Source organism: Erinaceus europaeus, unplaced genomic scaffold, assembly GCF_950295315.1.
Source record: "Erinaceus europaeus unplaced genomic scaffold, mEriEur2.1 scaffold_1171, whole genome shotgun sequence".
NCBI classification, from domain to species: Eukaryota; Metazoa; Chordata; class Mammalia; order Eulipotyphla; family Erinaceidae; genus Erinaceus; species Erinaceus europaeus.
In genome coordinates, this window is record NW_026647804.1 from 2,767 (window position 1) to 24,680 (window position 21,914).

Genomic DNA, 21,914 nt, shown 5'->3' on the forward strand with positions numbered 1-21,914 from the left:
ACCAGGGACTTTCTCCATGGTGCCTTCCACTGTGAGGGAAACACTCAAACAGAAAGAAACAGCCGTTCGGCTGTTAGGCTGTTGGGCTGTTCGTTCAGCCCCAGGGAGCAGCCTCCAGCCTCCAGGCCGGCAGGTTCCTGCTCAGCCAAGAAACGTGAACAGCAAACGGGAAGTCTGCTCCTGCTGGCTCTCGGATCCTGTTTCAACACGGTTTCGTTTCTTAAAGACCACAGGATTCCATGCTCTCTGCAAAGCTGGGGGGGGGGTACAGGGGCCCGCAGGGGCCACAGGGAGAGGAGGAGCGAGGAAGGGAAGAGAGGAAAGCACCCAGCTGCTTCTGAAAGCTGTCCCTTCAGCAGCCAGCCCAGTGCTGTCTCCCAGGCTGTCACTGCCCTCACTTTCCCCAGGCTCAGATGCCTCCTCCAGGCAGCCAGCCAGTATCTCCCAGAGGTGGGCCTGTGCACAGTGACCCCAGCCCCCCACCCAGGGCTGCTTCTCACGCCCCCAGCAGAGAGCCTGAGCCACAGCAGCAAAGCCTCACTGTGTCCTAGCCATGTGGACGGCTGCGTGGACGGCTGCTCGCGATGAGGGTGAGGGCAAGGAGCATGCAGGGCAAAGGTGGGCAGGCTGTCTGCCAGGGCTCCCACTGGGAGACAGGGAAGGGAAGTGTGTGGGTCCCGGGTCGGAATGTATGTCCTATGGACCAGGAGAATGCGCACCCCAGAGGGCATGCTCCTTGCCACGCCTGAAGCCCCGGGTTTGTGCCCCGGCACCACGGGAAAAGCCCCATGGGTGGTGGAGCAGAGCTGTGGTGTTACTCCTCTCTCTGTCTCTCTCTCAAAGGAAAATTAAACAAGTGCTTAGGAAGGCAGAATGCCAGCTGCTTTTCATATAGCAGGTATTAGAACGATTCTGAAAGATCAAGTCCGATCCTGAAAGTTAAAGGGCATTAGACGGTGGAGCAGCTGGACGGATCACTAAGATGGCTCCAAGGGGTGGACGTGCCCTAGACCCAAGACACAGGTGCGACCGACCGGGCAAGTGGAGACAAACTGTCTTCTGTGAAGGAGTGAGCGCCAGGTCTGGTCAGCGTGGAGAGGCCTGGTACACAACTGCTGCCCGTCAGCCAGCACTGGGAGGCATGAGCCATGCAGCAAAGGCAAAGACACTGCGGCCTCCTCTCTAGGAGGACTCTTCCCCCACTGGGGTCCCTGACTCCCTCAAGACCACGACCTTTCTTACCCCGTGGTGACCCCAGCAGGAGTTTGGGACTATTCGCATACAAATGATGGCACCCTGGGGAAGTGCTTCAGAGAAGGGAATGTATGAAGCACTTTGAGCATGTGAGGGGACTTTGAGCATGTGAGGCTCAAAGTGCCTTGTGACATCTTAACAGAATCAAACAACACACAGCCTGTCCGGTGCCTTCCTCCCACCCCAGCCAACACCTTCCTCATCGTCAGCACACCTCTGTGAGCGCTGGTTCACGGAAACCCCTCCTTACAACCAACAACGGGCCCAGAAGCAGACTTTCAGGAACAAAGGCAGTAGCTCGGTCCCTGCTCTCAAACAGGGTGACGGTGATGAGAAATTGCTGACAGATGGAAGTGACTTCGGCGGCTGGGACGGGGGCCCTGGGAGAGACTGGGGGCAGTAACCAGACGTCCAGGTCTTCTTAGAGCTGACCGTGGGCTGGACACTGGAAAAATACGACAGCTTTCTAGAGAGGGGGAGATAGCATAATGGTTCAGCAAACAATTCTCCTGCCTAGGCTCTGAGGTTGTAGGTTCAATGCCCAGCTCCACCAACAGCCAGAGCTGAGCAGGACTCTGATAAAACAAAACATAAAGGAGTCGGGAGTTAACGCAGTGGGTTAAGCGCATGTGGCACAAAGCGCAAGGACCGGCGTGAGGATCCCGGTTCGAGCCCCCGACTCCCCACCTGCAGGGGAGTCGCTTCCCAGGCGGTGAAGCAGGTCTGCAGGTGTCTGTCTTTCTCTCCCCCCCTCTCTATCTTCCCCTCTCTTGATTTCTGTCTGTCCTACCTAACAATGACGACATCAATAATAACTACAACAACAATAAAAAACAAGGACAACAAAAGGGGAGAATAAATAAATAAATATAAGAAAATTTAAAAACCACAAAAAACGGACAAAGCATCTTTGTAGAAAGAACTGTGGTCATCTGGATTCTAAGTGAGGGTGTGCCCTGCTCAGGCCAGGGGAGGACATTACTAGTGTTCCTCCTCTTCCTCTGATCCAAGTGAGAAACTTCTGGAGTTGAGATTTCAGAAACCTTCAAGTTGTGTGTGTGTGTGTGTGTGTGTGTAAGGGGGTCCCCTTGCTGGCACTAACCCTTCTATAATGGCTCCTTCACCCCCAAATAATTTGAACAGCTAACATGTAAACCAGCAACAGTGGGGGTCAAGTGGTGGCGCACCTGGCTGAGTGCACATGTTACAATGCGCAAGGACCCAGGTTTGAGCCCCTGGTCCCCACCTGCAGGGGGAAAAGCTTCGTGAGAGGTGAAGCAGGGCTACAGGTGTCTCTGTCTCCTTCTTTCTCTATCTCCCCTTCCTTCTCAATTTCTGGCTGTGTCTATCCAATCAATGAATAAAGATAATTAAAAAACTTTTTTTTTTTAAAGTAAACCAGCAACCGTGAATGACTTTGCTGCTTCACGACTTCAAGTGAATGCTTGGTGTTTCATGAACGAATGTGTTGCTTTGATTCAGTGGACGACTGACCGCAGGAAGCAAGGAGTCAGGCCAAAGCTTGGGGCAGCCACCGTGGGGAGCTGCGGGTGGCAGCCTGTCCCCTTGCTCACATCAGGCCAGCGGCCCCGGGCACTGCTCCAGCTCTTCTCACGCTGCCTCAGGAGGCACTGGCAGGGGACTGAGCTCTGCGGCTCCGTGACACTTTCTAAGGTGCTTTTCGGCCTCGGTGCCGGTAAGGAAGCTGGGATGCCGGGTCAAGTCCAGCTGCTCCGACCGTGGACGGGGGTCCCCCGTCCCACCCCACCCCACCCACCAACCCCGGGTCCCAGATCCAGATGGTGCAGAGCAGGGCAGATCGGGTCACCTGTACACCTGCCCCCAGAGATGCTCTGGGCTGATGGGCAGGTGGGTAGGTGACTGGATGGCTGGGTGGGTAGGTGGGTAGATGGGTGGGGGGTGAATGGGCACAGTCTGTGGAGGGAAATCAGGGAAGTTCCGGGCCCACTCTGCCCTTTCATAAGAACAGCTCAGACCCACCGGGACTCTCCCTGCACCCTCCCTTGGGCTCCCAGGTAGAATCCCTGGTCCATGAATGGCCTTTGGTCTCAGCTGCCATTTCAGCTGTTCCTGAGGAGGAAGACAGTGCTAGGAGCCCAGGAATGGGACGGCCCCCGGGGTCAGAGACGGGCGCAGGGCACAGGCACAGGCACAAGTGTGAGTGTCACAGATCCTGCTGAACATGGGCTTAAAACAAGATTCGTTTATTTTTATGAGAGAGAGAGCAGAACGCCAAGCAGCTATGACCCAAGTGGCGCTGGGGTTGGGTCGTGAACTTCCAAGGTGCGGCCCTGAAGATAGTGACCACAAACCTGACCACAGGCACGGTGACACGTGACCACATCATCAGCCCATGCCCCAGGTAGGGGGACGGAGGAGACAATGCCCCCCCCCGGGCATTTCCAAATGGCCAGCCCAGGAGGGTCTCTTAGCTGGGGTTTCCTGGGGTTCAGCAGACTTCCCAGAAGGGGGTGATTAGGTTCTCCCCTCCCTCTCACCTTCCTCCTCTCTGCAGCCTGTCACCTGCCTGCGCTGTGGCTGTGGCTGTCACAGGAGGGACTGTGTGAGGGGCGCTGGGGGCTGCACCCTTCTAGCACTGCTGGGAAGCTCCCGCTGCCCTGGGGAGTCCGCCGCAGACAGACTTGATGAGAAAGGAGATGAGGGGCTTTTGGGCCTCTTGCTCTCCTGTCCCCAGAGTCAGCCTGCCCCAGGCCAGGCCCCGCTGGGCTCAGTGATGGAAACCCCAGGCTTCAAGGCTGGGCTGGGGCAACACTGGGGGCAGGGCGGACAGGAAGTGGTGTGGCCACGTGGGCGGTGTGAAGGAAGGCTTCCTCCCACTGCTCCACTGTGACATTTTTGTACGCAGCAGCCACTCTGAGTGGGGGAACCCACACCGGGCCGAGGGGCAGCCAGCAATGTGGACGGTGCCAGGCAAGGTCCCCCCCCCAGCCACCCCTGGCTGAGGCCCAGTGCACAGGCCACGGGAGGGAGGTCAGGCCATCGCGCCCAAGACACAGCCCAGCCACGGGGCCCCAGGTCTCCCCCCACCCAGAGTGGGCCCCCGGGGGGTCCCCAAGGTCTTTGGACTCAGAGAACTCAGAGAAGGAGCTCGGTGTCTGGCTGACTCTGGGGGGCCAAGGGACCCTGGCCAGCCAGGTCGCAGGCATGGAATCCTGGGGTGATGGAGGCAGGAGCAGCCACCAGACTAGAGGCCAGGATAGTGGGGGGGGGCACAAGCAGGACATGAGGGACCACAGGTCAGGCCAAGTGACCCCCACAGGACAGAAAGAGCCAGGAAGATCAGCACGTGTCTGCGGGGAGGTGTCACAGCTTTACCCACTCAGAGTGACAGCCACCAGGACACCCAGTAGCAGACTGCAGTGAGTGGACCCTGCAGCCCCGGGACACAGACCCCAGCTGGCCGCCTCAGTAAGCCCTGGCCCCAACGCCCCCACACCTCACCGGATGCCGGGCCCAGCCTGCACAAGGGCGAGTCCTCTGTCTAGACCGTCCCTGTTCTCTGAGCGGCTGCGCTGGGCCTATGGCCTGGTCATGGGGCAGGCCCCAGCCCTGGTCACTCACAGGGGCCTTTGGAGCTGACAGGGCCCAGGACTGGCTCAGGTCTGGGGGGGGGCTGGGGGCGTCCCCAGGAAACAGGGCTCGAGGGGCGGAGGACCTCGTGTGAAGTCAGGACTCATCACCTTGGGAGGGTGACTGCCTCCTGCCTCCAGTGCCCCCTTCCTCTTTCTAGCCGTCTCCTTTCACAGTCCCTCCTGGTTCCGAATCCATTGGGAGGTCCCCCTCCACAGCCCGTGTGTTCCCAGGAAAAGTGCACTGAGAAGAGATGGGGAGGGGGTCCCCATTCCTTTCTGGGACCCACCTCAGAGAGCTCAGCTGTGCTCCCTTTTCCTGAGAGGACAGCACTGTGGGGGTTTCTGAGGGAAGCTGCCTCCTCCCCACCCCTCTCCAGCTCTGCGTGTCCCAAAATTCCATCATCCAGCGGTCACTCAGACCACTGGCCAGCACGGTGCCCCCAGCCAGGGGCCTGGGTCTGGACAGGACTCTCAGGAGAGGCCAGCCCGGAAGCGGGAGCTGACAGTCCCCTGCTGAATGTCACCCCCCTTCCTTTGGTCTTGGCCAGGAAGCCCCCTCCAGCTGACCTCCCCCACCTCACAGGGGGGTCAGGCAGCACCCTCCCCACCCACCTCCCCATCTCACAGGGGCTTCAGGTCCAGCGGAGCAGCTGCAGAGGGAGCTGGGACAGGGAGCAGTGACGCTGGATTCCAGCTCACGGGGAGGTGGCGGCATCTTTATTACCAGGTTCCAGAGGGACAGCTCCGCACCAGCGGACAGACGGACAGATCGACAGCCAGCTGCTGCAGGGGACTGTCCACAGGCCAGCCTGCCGGCCACAGCGGACAGGAGGCCTCAGCTGGCGGGCGGGGTCCTCAACGGGGCAGGCAGCCGGTCGCGGGGTCGGGCCGGGGTGCGGGCACCAGGCTCAGGGGGCATAGCAGCAGCGGGCACATCTTCTCATGCTCCTTTAGCGCCTCGCCCAGGTGCCGCAGCTCCTCCGTCAGCTTGGCGATCTCTCTGCGCAGGGCCGCGTTCTCCTGCTCCAGACACTCGTGCTCCTGCAGGACAGGCCGAGCTCAGGAGGGCCCTGCCCGCCGGCCCCCCGCTGCCCCTAGCCCAGACCCGCCGCTCCCCGGACCTCACCCCAGCACCTCTGCTGACCAGCTTCCCACCAGCCTTCTTACTGGTTCCTGAGAGAGACGGATAGATGGACACACAGAGAGGACATGGATAGATGACACAGAGAGAGAGACAGATGCATGGACACATTGCGCCAGCCACACAGCTCCCAGGGGGCACTGGGGCTTGAACCCAGGGCCTGGTGCACAGCAGAGTGTGTGCTGTCTGTGCCTTTCTGGTGTCCTTAGTGTCACTCCCCAGCCACCAGGAGGACAGGCTGCTCGGGGCTGACATCTCCAGGCCTCACCTGACAGCTGCCAGGTCTCCTGGGGGCAGCCGGCAGAGCCCTCATGCAGGCCCGGAACAGTGTCGCCCGCTGTACTGAGAGATGCCCCTGTGTGACACGGGCCTTTAACCCCCACACAGGGCTACACAAAAGCAGCGTGCGCTCACCTGCTCAGCTACCTGCCGGACACCTGGGACTAGAGAGGCTCCTAGAGGCAGAACCCTCTCCAGAGGATGCCTACGGGACCCCCATACCTTCCTCTGTCCTGAGGGTTCCTGTGCACCAGCCCCAGATAGCGCTTCCCCCCCCCTCCTGCAAACCCACCTAGTGGGCCCGCTTCCACCTGATGGAACCGCATAAGTCAATGCAATACTTTTTCAACATCACAGTTCTTGAAACAGTGGAGGTGGGCCTCGCCACTTCCCCTTCACTGGTCTCTGGGCTCAACCGTCCTGGGTCCTCAGAGCCCTCTGGGTTTCAGGTCTCCAGTCCCTCTGTCCTCGTGAGGGCTGTCCCTGACACATCCCCCAGATCACCACGAGCTGGGAGAGAAGGTCCCCAAAATGCAGACAGTCTCGGGGCGCTCAGGCAGCCCCCAGAACCCCCACCCCTGGGTGGGTGGGGGGGCTGCTCCCTGAGCCCGTGGCTTCTCTGCCCTGGAAGTTGACTGGTGTGTCAGAGCCAGAGGGGGCTGACAGCTCTCTGGAGTTTTGCCCTCCTGCCCAGCAAGGCCTCTTGCTCTGACCACTTGCAATCCTACCACTTGGGGACCAGCTCCTTCTCTTGTTTTTATTTCAGAGAGGAGAGAGGGAGAGACACCTTGGCATGGAGTTCCCTCCAGTGCCTTGGCCTTCCCATGTGGTGCTTGAGCCTAGCAGGTGGGCTGTCACCTGGCCCAGCCAGGTCTCTGGAATCCCGTACCCACCAGTTCTCAGCTCTGCGCACCTGAACAAGCAGCCAGGCTGGCCTGCCAGAGTCTCTGGGAGGTTCTGTGACACTCACTCCACAGGGGCCCCAGAGACGCCCTTGTAGCCACACTGTGCCCGTGACACCAGGCTGACGTGCACATCCTGCCCTGGGACCCAGCCTGACCGTCTTTCCCTTCTCTCTGACTAGTTCATTTTAAATAAATATCATGAGGGGAAGGGAGAAAGCTAGGAAGGAAGGGAGGAAGGGAAGGAGGAAGGAAGGGAGGGAGGGAGGGAGGAAGGAAGGAAGGAAGGAAGGAAGGAAGGAAGGAAGGAAGGATGGATGGATCTTCAATGCAAATTCCCAGCCTGGTCCCTTCACCGATGCTTCCCTCCTCACCTAGACTGTGTTCCTTTTCTATGTGGACCCCACTCAAGCCCACCACTTCCAGGAAAGCCTCCCTGATCACTGCCCCTATTGGATGCACTTCTCCCACTGTGTTTTTCTGGTCTAATGGCATAACCCTCCTCACGTGTGTTAACTAGGTCACTCCTCAAAGACCAGGCATAGCTGACAGCAGTGGGCTCTGCCACCCCTCCATACCCCATGTCTCCCCTCACCCCATCCTGCCTCCTCCCTCTCCCCCTGCAGGAACTTTCCTCCTCTTTCTCTGTCTCCCTACCTCCCCTTCCCTTTCAATTCCTCTCTGTCCTATCCAATAAAAAAAAGAAAAAAAGAAAAAAGGGGGGGAGGAGAGGATGGCCATTACGAATGATGGATTTGTCCTGCTGGCACCAAACCCCAGAGATAATCTTAGTGATGGGGAAAAAAATAAGAAAGAAAGAAAGAAAGAAAGAAAGAAAGAAAGAAAGAAAGAAAGAAAGAAAGGGAAAAGAATGGTACCCGCAGCTATCCTTCTATCCTTCTCCCCGGAGAACACAGAGCTTATCTCTGTGCTGTGTTTGTGGAGGGCTGGGACTTCCTCTCTGGAAGTCCGGGGTAGCAGTGCCCAGATGCCACACAGGGAGAAGGGAGAAGGTGTCAGGACCTCCCCAGTGGCTGAGGGCCTATGTGGAGCAGAGCAGAGATGGGGGAAGCCCTCACCTGCACCCAGGCAGCCATAGCAGCCCAGGGCCTGTGTGTGTGTGTGGGGGGGGGGGCACCCAGCTCACACCTGCTGGGCCTCAGAGCCTTTGCCTGGAGTGGGGACTGGGGGCTGGGGGCTGGGGACTGGGGGCTGGGGGCTGGGAACTGGGGACTGGGGACTGGGGACTGGGGGCTGGGGGCTGGGAACTGGGGACTGGGGACTGGGGGCTGGGGGCTGGGGACTGGGGGCTGGGGGCTGGGGGCTGGGGGCTGGGGGCTGGGGACTGGGGGCTGGGGACTGGGGACTGGGGACTGGGGGCTGGGGGCTGAGGGCTGGGGACTGGGGACTGGGGACTGGGCTAGAAGCTGGGAGCTGGGGGCTGGGAGGTGGGGGCTGGGGAGCTGGGGGCTGGGGGCTGGGGACTGTGGACTGGGCTAGGAGCTGGGAGCTGGGGGCTGGGAACTGGGGACTGGGGACTGGGCTAGGAGCTGGGGGCTGGGGACTGGGGACTGGGCTAGGAGCTGGGGGCTGGGGGCTGAGGACTGGGGACTAGGGACTGGGGGCTGAGGGCTGGGGGCTGGGGGCTAGGGACTGGGGACTGGGCTAGGAGCTGGGGGCTGGGGGCTGGGGACAGGGGACTGGGGACTGGGCTAGGATCTGGGGGCTGGGGGCTGGGGACTGGGGACTGGGGGCTGGTGACTGGGGACTGGGCTAGGAGCTGGGGGCTAGGGACTGGGGACTGGGCTAGGAGCTGGGGGCTGGGGGCTAGGGACTGGGGACTGGGGACTGGGCTAGGAGCTGGGGGCTGGGGGCTAGGGACTGGGGACTGGGGACTGGGCTAGGAGCTGGGGGCTGGGGGCTTGGGACTGGGGGCTGGGGACTGGGCTAGGAGCTGGGAGCTGGGGGCTGGGGACTGGGGGCTGGGGGATGGGTACTGGGGACTGGGTAGGAGCTGGGAGCTGGGGGCTGGGGACTGGGGATTGGGGACTGGGGACTGGGGGCTGTGGACTGGGGACTGGGCTAGGAGCTGGGGGCTGGGGCTGGGGACTGGGGACTGGGGGCTGGCAGCTGGGGGCTGGGTGCTGTGGACTGGGGACTGGGGGCTGGGGGCTGGGGACTGAGCTAGGAGCTGGGGGCTAGGGGCTGGGGACTGGGGACTGGGGACTGGGCTAGGAGCTAGGGGCTGGGGGCTGGGGGCTGGGGACTGGGGGCTGGGGACTGTGGACTGGACTAGGAGCTGGGGGCTGGTGGCTGGGGGCTGGGGACTGGGGATTGGGGACTGGGGACTGGGGGCTGGGGACTGGGGGCTGTGGACTGGGCTAGGAGCTGGGGGCTGGGGACTGGGGATTGGGGACTGGGGGCTGGGGACTGGGGGCTGTGGACTGGGGACTGGGCTAGGAGCTGGGGGCTGGGGACTGGGGACTGGGGGCTGGCAGCTGGGGGCTGGGTGCTGTGGACTGGGGACTGGGGGCTGGGGGCTGGGGACTGGGCTAGGAGCTGGGGGCTAGGGGCTGGGGACTGGGGACTGAGGACTGGGGACTGGGCTAGGAGCTAGGGGCTGGGGGCTGGGGACTGGGGGCTGGGGACTGTGGACTGGGCTAGGAGCTGGGGTCTGGGGGCTGGGGACTGGGGGCTGGGGGCTGGGGACTGGGCTACTAGCTTGGGGCTGGGGGCTGGGTACTGGGGACTGGGGGCTGGGGCTGGGGGCTGGGGACTGGGCTAGGAGCTGGGGGCTGGGAGCTGGGGACTGGGGGCTGGGGACTGGGGACTGGGGACTGGGCTAGGAGCTGGGGGCTGGGGAATGTGGACTGGGAAATGTGGACTGGGGACTGGGCACTGGGCTAGAAGCTGGGAGCTGGGGGCTGGGAACTGGGGGCTGGGGAGCTGGGGGCTGGGGACTGGGGGCTGAGGGCTGGGGGCTGGGGGCTGGGGGCTGGGGACTGAGGACTGGGCTAGGAGCTGGGAGCTGGGATCTGGGAGCTAGGGGCTGGGGGTGGGGGGCTGGGGTCCTCAGGGCTGGGGCCAGTGCTGGGATGGCCTGAGCTCAGAGGTGATGGGGGAATGGAAGGCGTAGGAGCGTCTGGGCAGTTTCCATGGTCACATACAGGCTAGGGGAAGTGCTTCTACCAGCACAATGGGGGCCAGGGACACCCCACAGTAAGGAAACAGCTGGCCCCAAATGTCACCTGAGGCTAAAAGACTCTGAGAACATAGTCATGTAGAGACAGGGAGAGGCGGCTCTCTGGGGGCAGCTCAGGGCAGGTAGAGGCAGGGCTGCGAGGTGCAGGGAAAGGAGGAAGCAGCTCTCTCCTCAAAGTGCACCTGTTACCACGAGTACCTGTGCTCCGGACCCCAGCCGCCACAGGGAGCCTGAAAGGTGGGGGTCTCAAGTAGTGAGGGCACAGTGCAGTGCCTCTGCTCCCTCTACCCTTCTCTCCCTCTCTGCCTGAAAGGGAAAGAAAAAGGAGAAAAGAAGAAGAGAGAAGAAAAGAAAAGAGAGGGAGTCCAGGGACCGGCATAAGGATCCCGGTTCGAGCCCCCGGCTCCCCACCTGCAGGGGAGTCGCTTCCCAGGCGGTGAAGCAGGTCTGCAGGTGTCTGTCTTTCTCTCCTCTCTCTCTTTCTCTTCTCTCTCCATTTCTCTCTGTCCTATCCAACAACGATGACATCAACAACAATAATAACTACAATTAAAAACAACAGGGGCAACAAAAAGTAAATAAATAAAATTTTTTAAAAAAAAAGAGAGAAGAGAGGATAGGCGGAACAAAGGGACCAGATCCCCAGTGATAACCCTGTTGGCAAAAAACAAATTTAAAAAAAAAAGTGAGGAAGGAAGGAGAGAGACATAGATGTAGGTGTCAGGGCCAGAGAGCAGCAGCAGCAGCAGCAGCAGGAAGGAAGCTCAGGAGGCCATTGGCATAGACAGTGTCTCAGTGGCCACTAAGTGCCCTCCCCATCACCCCTCCCCTTCTCCCCATCTCTCCCTCCCCCTCTCCCCTTCTCCCCATCTCCCCTCCCCCATCCCCATCTCCCCTCCCCCATCTCCCCTTCCCCATCTGTTCCTCCCTATCTCCCCCCTCCCTGCCTCCCCACCTCCCCCTCTCCCCATATTCTCTCCCCCATCTCATCTCCCCTCCCCTTCCCCTCCCCCATCTCCCCTTCCCCATCTGTCCCTCCCCACCTCCCCTCCCCATGTCCCCTACCCTTTCCCATCTCTCCCTCCCCATCCAGCTCCCTCTCTGCCCCTCCCCTCCCAGTCTCCCCCTCCCCCTCCCAGTCTCCCCCTCCCCCTCCCCCTCCCAGTCTCCCCCTCCCCCTCCTCCTCCCAGTCTCCCCCTCCCCCTCCCGCTCTCCATCTCTCTCTCCCTCCAGCAGCTCTCAGAGCCTTGCCTCAAGGCCACTCAGGCCCAGCCTCCTGCTCTCACTGCCGACTCTCCCTGCCCTCCCCCATGGGGGTTGCCAGCAGTGAGGGGCCTGAGCCTGGAGTTTCACAAGTGTGTCCCCAGCAAAAAAAAAAAAAAAAAAAAAAAGCACCTGTGTCACAAATGAGAGCCCCACAGGTTTGCAGCAAGAGCGGGGACTGCCGCGAACACGGCGTTCTGAGAACACGCTACTTCTGAAACCCCAGCGGCACCCTCCACCCCGTTGCCCAAGAGACACCGTTTTTTGATGCCGCTTGTGACATGTGGGCTCCAGAGGCTGGCACCGCTGCCTTCCCCGTCTGACTCAGAGTCCTCTCTCATTATTACGCCTGTGTGTAGGGGCATGCAGACAGCCTGACCCACTTCTGGGCCTCAGAGGCCCGGACATCCTCAGGTGGTCAGAGACAGACAGGTGACAGAGGCCATGGAGGGGGGCAGGGGCCACAAACACAGAGCTTCAGACCCTTCCACCCCTAGCAGTCCCATCCCAGGGCAGCTCAGGCTGCAGGGAGAGCTAGTCTCCTGGGCTGGGCTAGGCTGGGCCATGCCCCCCCCCAGCCTGCCCTTAAGCCCCCCAACCTGTCAGTTGGCCATTCTGGACTCTGGTGGGGCAAACGGGAGGCAGGGAGACCAGAGCTCTCACATGGGCTAGAGGAAGGGCTGGGAGGGAGCCCAGTGCACAGGCCTCACCATGGCTGAGGGCGTGGGGGGGGGGCATGGCCAGTGGAGGGGGCTGGGAGACTGCTCTCTCTGTCTCTCCCTCCCTCCCTCTGCTATCTCTCTGAATCTCATTATAAATGCAAGCCCTGGGGCTGAGAGGCTGCTCAGCAGTGTGGCTCTGGCCATTTGCAGAGCCAGGGGCTCTCAGGGCATGGGGGGCTGGGCAGGGGCTCTGGGACAGGTGCTGGGAGGGCGTGAACTGCTCTGCAGACTCCCTGCGAGTGCTCAAGAAAGGCGCTCAAGCTGACCTCAAGCATATTAGTGCAGCCAGTGCCACCTCGTCCCGCCTCACTTTGGCTACGTCCAGAGACGCCAAGCCTGAGACGTCAACCCTCCGGCTCCAAGACTCAGCCACCAAGGTGCAGATGCTGCCATGATGCCACCCTGACCTCCCTGGACAGACGCCCTCACCATGTGCCCTGGAACCCCACCTCCCCAGAGCCCTGCCCAACTAAGGAAAGATAGACACAGGCTGGAGGTGTGGCTGCCAATGGCCATGCTCAGAGAAGCAATGACAGAAGCCAGAACTCCCACCTTCTGCTCCCCATAATGACCTTTGGTCCAGACTCCCAAAAAAGGGATAAAGAATAAGGAAGCTTCCAGTGGAGGGGATTGGACATGGAACCCTGGTGGCAGGAACTGTGTGGACTTGTACCTCTGTTACCTTACAATCTTGTTAGTCATTACTAAAACACTAATAAATTTATTTTAAAAGGAAGAAAGAAAGGATCTTGAACTTGAGCGTGAGAGAAAGTGGTCCTATGGGCTGGGGGTGAGGGGTGAAGGCTTTCCCAAGCTAGTGACCCAAGGGGAGGGGCATGCAGAGCTGCCCAAAGGCCACTCTCCTCCTAGCTCATGGGGGTGGCCCTGTTGCAAACTTCGGGTCCCTGGAAATCAGGAAAGGAGTCAGAGAAGCAGGTGGGGTGGAGGGAAGTGTCCAGGCTCAACCCTGGCTCTGCACACACTGGGCTTCTCTTTATTTATTTTACTTACTTATTTATTTTTACCAGAGCTCTGCTCAGCTCTGGCTTATAGTGGTGCTCGGGATTGAACCTGTGACCTTTGGTGCCTCGGGCACGAGAGCCTTCGTGCATTAGACTGTCTCCACAGCCCCGGACATCTCTTTTAAAAACACATAAATATCTTTTTTTTTTTTTTGAAAACACAATGGGTCAGAGCAGGCTTTGACAATGAAACAAGTGGAGAAATATGGAATGTTCCAGACTCTTCCGGACTCTCTGGAAGATGTGGAGCCCTGCTGAGGCCTCGGCAATAGGCTGTGAGGCCCGTTACTTAGAGCAGCATAGTACCATTCCTCATGTAGGGGACTATTGCCCAGGGCGTACTTCTGAGGTGCTGAGGCTCAAACCCAGGGCCTCAGGGTCGGCAAAGGATGCCCACCCTACTGGGTGAGCTGTCCTGTCCCCTTCACAGAGGATCTTGGCCGAGACGCCCAGGCAGCTCTGTGCAGTCATCCCGGACATGCAGCCACTGTCTTCCTGTGGGGTTGATGGCTGGCCACTTGTGGACCGGAAGCTCCTGGAGGGTGACCACCCGCCCCAGCCATGAACCTCCTGAGAGCTGGGCGCACTCCCCCCAGCTACAGGCAGAGGGTCACCTCGACTCAAGTGTGTGTACCGCTGGCCACCGTCACATCTGTCCATCCCGGAGTCTCCCAGGCCATGGACACCCAGGCTGAGTCTCTCAGACAGCCCACACAAGGAAGTATGCAGGAGCGCTACACCAGAGTGCTTAGCTGCACACACGGCTCAGTGCCAAGGCCAGGGCCGTGACCAGCCCTGGAAGCCTGCTCTGGCTCTGGCTCAGGCTCTGGCTTCGTGGAGCCTGGGCTGGTCATTGAGAGAGGTGGTTGGCTCCCTCACCACCCTCTGGAGACCGGAAGAGGTTCCTCAGACCCTGCAGCAGATGAAACTGGGTTGTTGCCACAGTTGGGGCGGAGAGCCGGAGCAGACTCAGGGCATGGGGTGTAGCAGACTAGGACAGGGCTGGCCTGAGGAGCTCCACAGAGAAAGCAGCAGTGAGGGGGGTGGAGGGGGTGGGGGGGTGAGGGGAGAGCTTGAGGGAGACAGGCAGGAGGCTGAAGGTGAGGACAGACAGGGAGGCGTGGCAGAGAAACTGAGAGACAATGTGGTTAGGAAGGTTAGAGAAGGAGATGTGGGTTTAGAACCTAGAGACGGGAGGCTGCGGGGGGGGGGGGGGGCAGGGGGCCATGTGTTCCCAACGCTCAAGGACAGTGAGACCACAGACAGGCCCAAGACCAGCAGTGCTGGGGTCCAGGCAAGATGGAAGCTTCTGCAGGAAGTGTGTGAGAGAGAAAGAGACAGTGAGAGTGTGTGAATGTGCGAGTGAGGGAGAGCGACTGAGAGAATGCGGAAAGTGAGTGTGTGTCTGTGAACAGCGAAGGATGTGCGAATGTGTGTGCCAGAGTGGGGGAGCGGCTAAGAATGTGTGGGCATATGTGAGTGCGGACGTGTGCTAAGTGAGTGTGCAAGGTGGATGGGTGTAACTGCAGCAGAGAGCGTGCTGTGTGAGCTGTGTGCTATGTGACTGTGGTGTGTGTGTGACTGTGTGTGTGACTGTGGTGTGTGTGAGTGAGTGTATGTGAGTGTGTGTGTGTGTGTGTGTGAGAGAGAGAGTGTGTATGTGAGTGAGTGTGTGTGTGTGAGTGTGAGTGTGTGTGTGACTGGTGTGTGTGAGTGTGTGTGTGTGTGACTGTGGTGTGTGTGAGTGTGTGTGTGTGTGTGTGAGTGTGTGTGTGAGTGGTGTGTGTGTGAGTGTGTGAGAGTGTGAGTGTGTGAGAGTGTGTGTGTATGAGTGTGTGTGTGAGTATATGTTTGTTTGTGAGAGTGTGAGTGTGTGTGAGTGTGTGTGTGTGAGAGTGTGAGTGTGTGAGAGTGTGTGTGTTAGTGTGTGTGTGTGTGTGTGTGTGTGTGTGTGTGTGTGTGTGTGTGTGTGTTGGTGGAGGGGCAGCTGAAAGGAGCTGTGAGGATGGGGACAGCAGTGCTCTGGGTGGGAGGGAGTGAGAGGCCCTGGGGTCTGGAGCTGGCCAGTGGGGGTGGGTCCCAGTGCCCACTGAGCTCTGGAGCCAGCTGGACAGGCAGCATGGCTGGACACTCACAGGGCCCCAATGGTGACGGCGGGGTGTGACCTCGGCCACTAGGTGCTGTGTGGCCCACGCAGCCACAGCCTCACCTCGTGAAGCTTGTCTGCTTTCTGGGTCTGCTTCTTCCGGCTCCGCTGGGCCGCCACACGGTTCTTCTCCCTCCTCCGGACCTTCCGGTCATCGTCCTCGGGGCTCTGGGGAGACAGGCATGTGGTCAGGGACAGGGGGCCCTTTCCTCCCCATCCCAGTCCCGCTCCTAGGTGTCCCCCTGTTCCCCCTCCCCCTCGACCCCGAGTTGTGGTGTGGTGACTGGAGGATGAGGAATAGGGGACTGCGGTAGGGAACCTGCCCAGGTATCACAGTCGTGGGCGGACGGGAAGTGCAACTCAGGTCTGTTGGACCCAAAGCCACACTCACCAGCCTCCACCTGCAGAGGCTGTGCCCAGGAAAGCTGGTGGGCACCCTTCAGAGGCTGGGAAATGTGTGCGAGGACTTCTGAGCACCCCTCCTCGCCCACACAGGTCAGGGCCAAGTGCTACGTGCAAATCACACACCCCAGAATTCTGCCAACACCCCAACACCTCTGACAAAGTGCTCAGAGTGAATCAGAAAGCACGGTAATGACGGGTCTTGAAAGTCACCTGTGGAAGAGAGTTAGCCCAACTTCACACACTCCCAGAGGGTCCCCCAGCAGGCAGGCACAGGGAGACTCCGCTCAGGGACAGGGAGAAGTGGGCAGACTGGGGTTCCCCCAGTCTTCTGAGAAGATGCCAAGAGCCGGGGAACCACCCTGGAGGAGCTTAAGAGTCAAGAGGTCAGTGGATGAAGTGAGCTGCAGTTTCCATGGATAAAGTGAGCGCTGAGGCATAACAGCTGTCAATCTATCTGTCCTCTCCCCAGGTGACAGAAGGCAGAGTCTGCTGTGTGGGGGTGTGTGAGGCTCTAAAGCCAGAAGACAGGAGCCAGAGGCAGGGGACAGGGATGAGAGACACCGGCATCATCGGAGTCAGAGGGAAAGTCGGTGGACAGCCCCAGAGCCCCTCCCTGCGCAGTGCCCGGCTCTGGAGCACACACTCGGCTTCTGCCTCTTCCTGTCAGCGTGGCCTGGTTTGAATTCCCTGATTTCTCTCTGTTCTCTCCGTTCTGATTCATTCTTTCTTTCACTGAAGGCTCACGGGGTGCCAGCCTTAGAGGGGGCAGGTGTCCCAAACACCTCTGCAGCCACCCAGAATCCCGTCTGGGGCTCCCCTCCAAAGCCCCCAGCACGTGGTGGCATCCAAGCCTCCCTCAGGGCTGCAATAGCAGCCCACCCATGGAGTCCCTCAGAGCAACTGCGGTCAGGCGCTCCTCCTCCTCTGGGAGCCTACACCCTGCCCGCCCTCTGCAGGCTGGCCTGACCCTCCGTCTGTCAGGCAGCCAGCAGACACCCTAGGGAGTGAGCGCGCCCTGTCAGGCCCCGCAGAGCCTTTAAAGGCTCTGGGCTCTCCTTCCCACTCCCCATGTCATAATCAATAGATGTTAGGACCTTACACTCTCTTAGGGGGTAGCCAGCGCTCCCCCAGGCTCAGCACCCCCCTGCCGCACCTGGTGGCTCCCCAGCACCCCCACCCAAGAAGAGGCAGGAAGATGAAAAACAGGGGCGCACGAGTCTGCACCCAGGGCTCTGCTGGGACCGCCGCACCCCTCAACTGTCAGGTCCCAGCTCCCCGCCCCTCTGAGTTCCAGGGGCGCAGGGCGGGCGCTTGGCCACGTGCGTGCCGGGAGCAGCCTAGTGACCCGCCCAGGTCCTTGTTCTTGGAGCCAGGTCCAGCCTGTGCGCCCGGGTGAGCCGCCAGGCTAGGCGCACGAGGGTCCCGCCTCCCTGGAACCCCCAGTCTCCAACCCCGCGGCGCTGCACGCCCCACCCCACGCTGCAGCCCCCCTCCCCTCGGTACCTGCGGCTGGCGCTCCAGCTCCCCCAAGACCCCCGTCTCAGCAGCCCCCCCCCCCGTACCTGCAGTTGGTTCCCGGGCGCTGCATCCCACCACCACCCCAACCCCAGTAACTGCGGCTGGCGCCGCAACTCGCCCCCCTGCGGACCCCTTCGCCCCCCCACCCCCAGCCCCCATATCTGCGGCTGCGCCCCCCAGGGACCCCCGCCTCTATCTGCGGCTGCCCCCCAAGACCCCCCTTTACCTTCGGCTGCCCCCGGGGACCCCCTTTACCTGCAGCTGCCCCCCGGGACCTCCCTTTACCTGCGCCTGCCCCCCGGGGCCCCCCTTTACCTGCGGCTGCCCCCCGGGACCCCCTTTACCTGCGCCTGACCCCGGGGACCCCCTTTACCTGCGGCTGCCCCCCGGGGACCCCCTTTACCTGCGGCTGCCCCCGGGGACCCCCCTTTACCTGCGGCTGCCCCCCCGGGACCCCCTTCACCTGCGGCTGCCCCCGGGGACCCCCCTTTACCTGCGGCTGCCCCCCCTGGGACCCCCTTCACCTGCGGCTGCCCCCGGGGACCCCCCTTTACCTGCGGCTGCCCCCCCGGGACCCCCTTCACCTGCGGCTGCCCCCGGGGGCCCCCCTTTACCTGCGCCTGCCCCCCCGGGACCCCCTTTACCTGCGACTGCCCCCGGGGACCCCCTTTACCTGCGGCTGCCCCCGGGGACCCCCATTTAACTGCGGCTGCCCCCGGGACCCCCTTTACCTGCGGCTGCCCCCCGGGACCCCCATTTACCTGCGGCTGCCCCCCCCGGGACCCCCTTTACCTGCGGCTGCCCCCCGGGACCCCCTTTACCTGCGGCTGCCCCCCCGGGACCCCCTTTACCTGCGGCTGCCCCCCGGGACCCCCATTTACCTGCGGCTGCCCCCCGGGACCCCCTTTACCTGCGGCTGCCCCCCGGGACCCCCTTTACCTGCGGCTGCCCCCCCGGGACCCCCTTTACCTGCGGCTGCCCCCCGGGACCCCCTTTACCTGCGGCTGGCTCCCGTGCGCCGCGCCCCGCTGCAGGACGCTGCCGGCCGCCGGGGGCCCCTGCGACATGCCCGGCTCCCTCCCGCCGCCCCCGCCGGCCCAGCCGCCCGCCCGCCGCCACCTGCAGCCCCGCCCCGCTCGCCCCGCCCTGGGGTCCCGGCCCCTCGGGAGAGTCACGTGGCGGCCGAGCCCCGCGGGGCGCCGACCCCCCAGCAGTGGCCGCTGGAGGCGAGGGGCGGCGCCCGGCTGCTGGCGCGGAGCCCGGCTGAGCGCTCCGGCGGTTTCGGTGCCGGCTTCCCCGTTCAGCGCTCCGCCCCCAGCGCCCGCGAGGGCCGGTCTCCCGGGACTTTCTCCGCCGCCACCGACCGGCCGGGCGCCGGGCCCGCTGAGCCCCCTGCCCGCGGGGAACCCCCGTGAACTCCGAGGGGGCTGCCGCCAGGAACTGGCCGCCCGGCGACCCTCACGCTGGGCCCGCTGGACCTCGGCCTTCTTCCCAGGGGCGTCCTCGCCGGCAGGGGACTTCGCGGGGCTCTGGGGACCTCGCTGGGGATGTCGCCAGGGGCCACCGGAGCCTCGCTGGGGATGTCGCCAGGGGCCACCGGAGCCTCGCAGGGCACCTCGCCCCTGCCCCCTCCCCAGATGGCACGGCAGGGGCCAGGGGCAGGGACTGGGGGGTCTGTGTCCCGCATCCCGCGGGAGCAAGTGGACACTCGCTGTGGGCAGCCGCTTCAGCCAGCAGCGCGGTGGAGGTGCAGGCCCGGGCGGGGGGGGGGGGGGGGCGTCCCGTTTACATCAGGCAAAGCCCAGCCAGCCCCGCAAGGGTGAGCCTGCTTATGTCCTCACGTTCTGCTATCTGCCCAATTACCCAGCAGCAGGCAGCATCACCCAGCACCACCCAGCATCACCCAGCAGCAGCCAGCATCACCCAGCACCACCCAGCATCACCCAGCAGCAGCCAGCATCACCCAGCACCACCCAGCATCACCCAGCATCACCCACATCACCCAGCACCACCCAGCACCACCCAGCATTACCCAGCATCACCCAGCACCACCCAGCACCACCCAGCATCACCCAGCACCACCCAGCATCACCCAGCACCACCCAGCACCACCCAGCATCACCCAGCACCACCCAGCATCACCCAGCACCACCCAGCATCACCCAGCATCACCCACATCACCCAGCATCACCCAGCACCACCCAGCACCACCCAGTACCACCCAGCATCACCCAGCATCACCCAGCACCACCCAGCATCACCCAGCATCACCCAGCACAACTCAGCATAACCCAGCACCACCCAGCATCACCCAGCACCACCCAGCACCACCCAGCATCACCCAGTATCACCCAGCACCACCCAGCATCACCCAGCACCACCCAGCATCACCCAGCACAACTCAGCATAACCCAGCACCACCCAGCATCACCCAGCACTACCTAGCACCACCCAGCATCACCCAGCACCACCCAGCATCACCTAGCATCACCCAGCATCACCCACATCACCCAGCACCACCCAGCACCACCCAGCATCACCCAGCACCACCCAGCATCACCCAGCACCACCCAGCATCACCCAGCATCACCCACATCACCCAGCATCACCCAGCACCACCCAGCACCACCCAGTACCACCCAGCATCACCCAGCATCACCCAGCACCACCCAGCATCACCCAGCACCACCCAGCATCACCCAGCACCACCCAGCACCACCCAGCATCACCCAGCACCACCCAGCATTACCCAGCATCACCCAGCACCACCCAGCACCACCCAGCATCACCCAGCACCACCCAGCATCACCCAGCACCACCCAGCATCACCCAGCATCACCCACATCACCCAGCATCACCCAGCACCACCCAGCACCACCCAGTACCACCCAGCATCACCCAGCATCACCCAGCACCACCCAGCATCACCCAGCATCACCCAGCACAACTCAGCATAACCCAGCACCACCCAGCATCACCCAGCACCACCCAGCACCACCCAGCATCACCCAGTATCACCCAGCACCACCCAGCATCACCCAGTATCACCCAGCACAACTCAGCATAACCCAGCACCACCCAGCATCACCCAGCACTACCTAGCACCACCCAGCATCACCCAGCACCACCCAGCATCACCTAGCATCACCCAGCATCACCCACATCACCCAGCACCACCCAGCATCACCCAGCACAACTCAGCACCACCCAGCATCACCCAGCACCACCTAGCATCACCTAGCATCACCCAGCACCACCCAGCACCATCTCACAGAACCACTCAGATTTACCCAGCAACAGCCAGTACCACCTAGAACCATCCAGCACCACCTAGCACAACTCAGCATCACCCAGTATCACCCAGCATCACCCAGCACCACCCAGCATCACCCAGCACCACCCAGCATCACCCAGCACCACCCAGCATCACCCAGCACAACTCAGCACCACCCAGCATCACCCAGCACCACCCAGCATCACCCAGCACCACCTAGCATCACCTAGCATCACCCAGCACCACCCAGCACCATCTCACAGAACCACTCAGATTTACCCAGCAACAGCCAGTACCACCTAGAACCATCCAGCACCACCTAGCACAACTCAGCATCACCCAGCATAACCCAGAACCAGCTTGCATTAACCAGCACCACCCAGCATCACCCAGCACCTCTAGGTCCAGCTATTCCGCCCCTGCAGTGGGAAGGCACAGACAGACACCCCCTCCTCCGGGTACACCAAAGAAGCCAGGGCAGCCTTGCTGAGCCTCTGCTAGGGCGCCTCCCCCAAAGCTGGGAAACACCCAGACGTTCAGCCAGTGCAGGCGACTCTCTGGCTGTGAGGGAATCTACAGTCCTTCCACACTGACTGCTTCCTTCTGCCCCCCCGGGGTCCCCGTCCCTGGCCCCCCAGGCAGAGCCCGCTGTCTCAACTCCTCCAGGTGTCTTCAGATCCAGCAGAAGCAGGCAGCTGCGTGAACGAGGCAGTCTTTGAGGAGCAGACCCACCTGGCCCACACAGCAAGACATCAGAATGGGATGGGAGGGTTCAGTCCTCAGATCAGGCATTCCCAAGGGTAGATAAGGCTGAATTGCGCCTTGTACCAAAGCCCAGGACAAAACAGCCCAGGGAGAGAGCTCTCTAAGGCGTCACAGGATCACACCGGAAATGTCTGAGGCTATGTTACTTTAGTTGACAGTATCACCTGAGTAATTAATAGTCATTGTTTATTACTATTTTGCTCATGGCCTGCAGGACCCTTCTGGGGGTATATACAGAGGGTGGTGCTAACAGTGAGGGGGAGAGGCAAAGAGTAAGAGACGCCGGCAACACCCCCCAGTGCTCATGAAGCTCCCCCTGCAGGGGGCGTGGGGGGCTTGAACCCAGATACCCTCGTATGGTAGTAACCATCACCCAGACCCAGGATCAACAGAAAGTAAAAAGACA

General features: G+C 61.7%; 1 protein-coding gene across 1 annotated transcript; it reads right to left on the reverse strand.

Moving 5' to 3' along the window:
- Positions 1 to 5,563: 5,563 nt before the first annotated feature.
- Positions 5,564 to 18,710, reverse strand: BATF3 (basic leucine zipper ATF-like transcription factor 3). The gene is made up of 3 exons (XM_060184392.1): positions 18,468 to 18,710; positions 15,610 to 15,714; positions 5,564 to 5,909 (listed from the first exon to the last, which is right to left on the reverse strand). Exons 1-3 carry the CDS (start codon positions 18,534 to 18,536, stop codon positions 5,724 to 5,726), a joined length of 360 nt encoding a protein of 119 aa, XP_060040375.1. The 5' UTR covers positions 18,537 to 18,710; the 3' UTR covers positions 5,564 to 5,723.
- Between the last annotated feature and the right edge of the window lie 3,204 nt (positions 18,711 to 21,914).

Excerpts from the sequence above, each read along its gene's own strand:
- BATF3 (XM_060184392.1), bottom strand. The coding sequence starts at position 18,536 with ATGTCGCAGGGGCCCCCGGCGGCCGGCAGCGTCCTGCAGCGGGGCGCG. Across the intron at positions 15,715-18,467 it reads CGCACGGGAGCCAGCCGCAG|AGCCCCGAGGACGATGACCG; the intron begins GTAAAGGGGGTC and ends CTGTCTCCCCAG. Across the intron at positions 5,910-15,609 it reads AAGCAGACAAGCTTCACGAG|GAGCACGAGTGTCTGGAGCA; the intron begins GTGAGGCTGTGG and ends CCTGTCCTGCAG.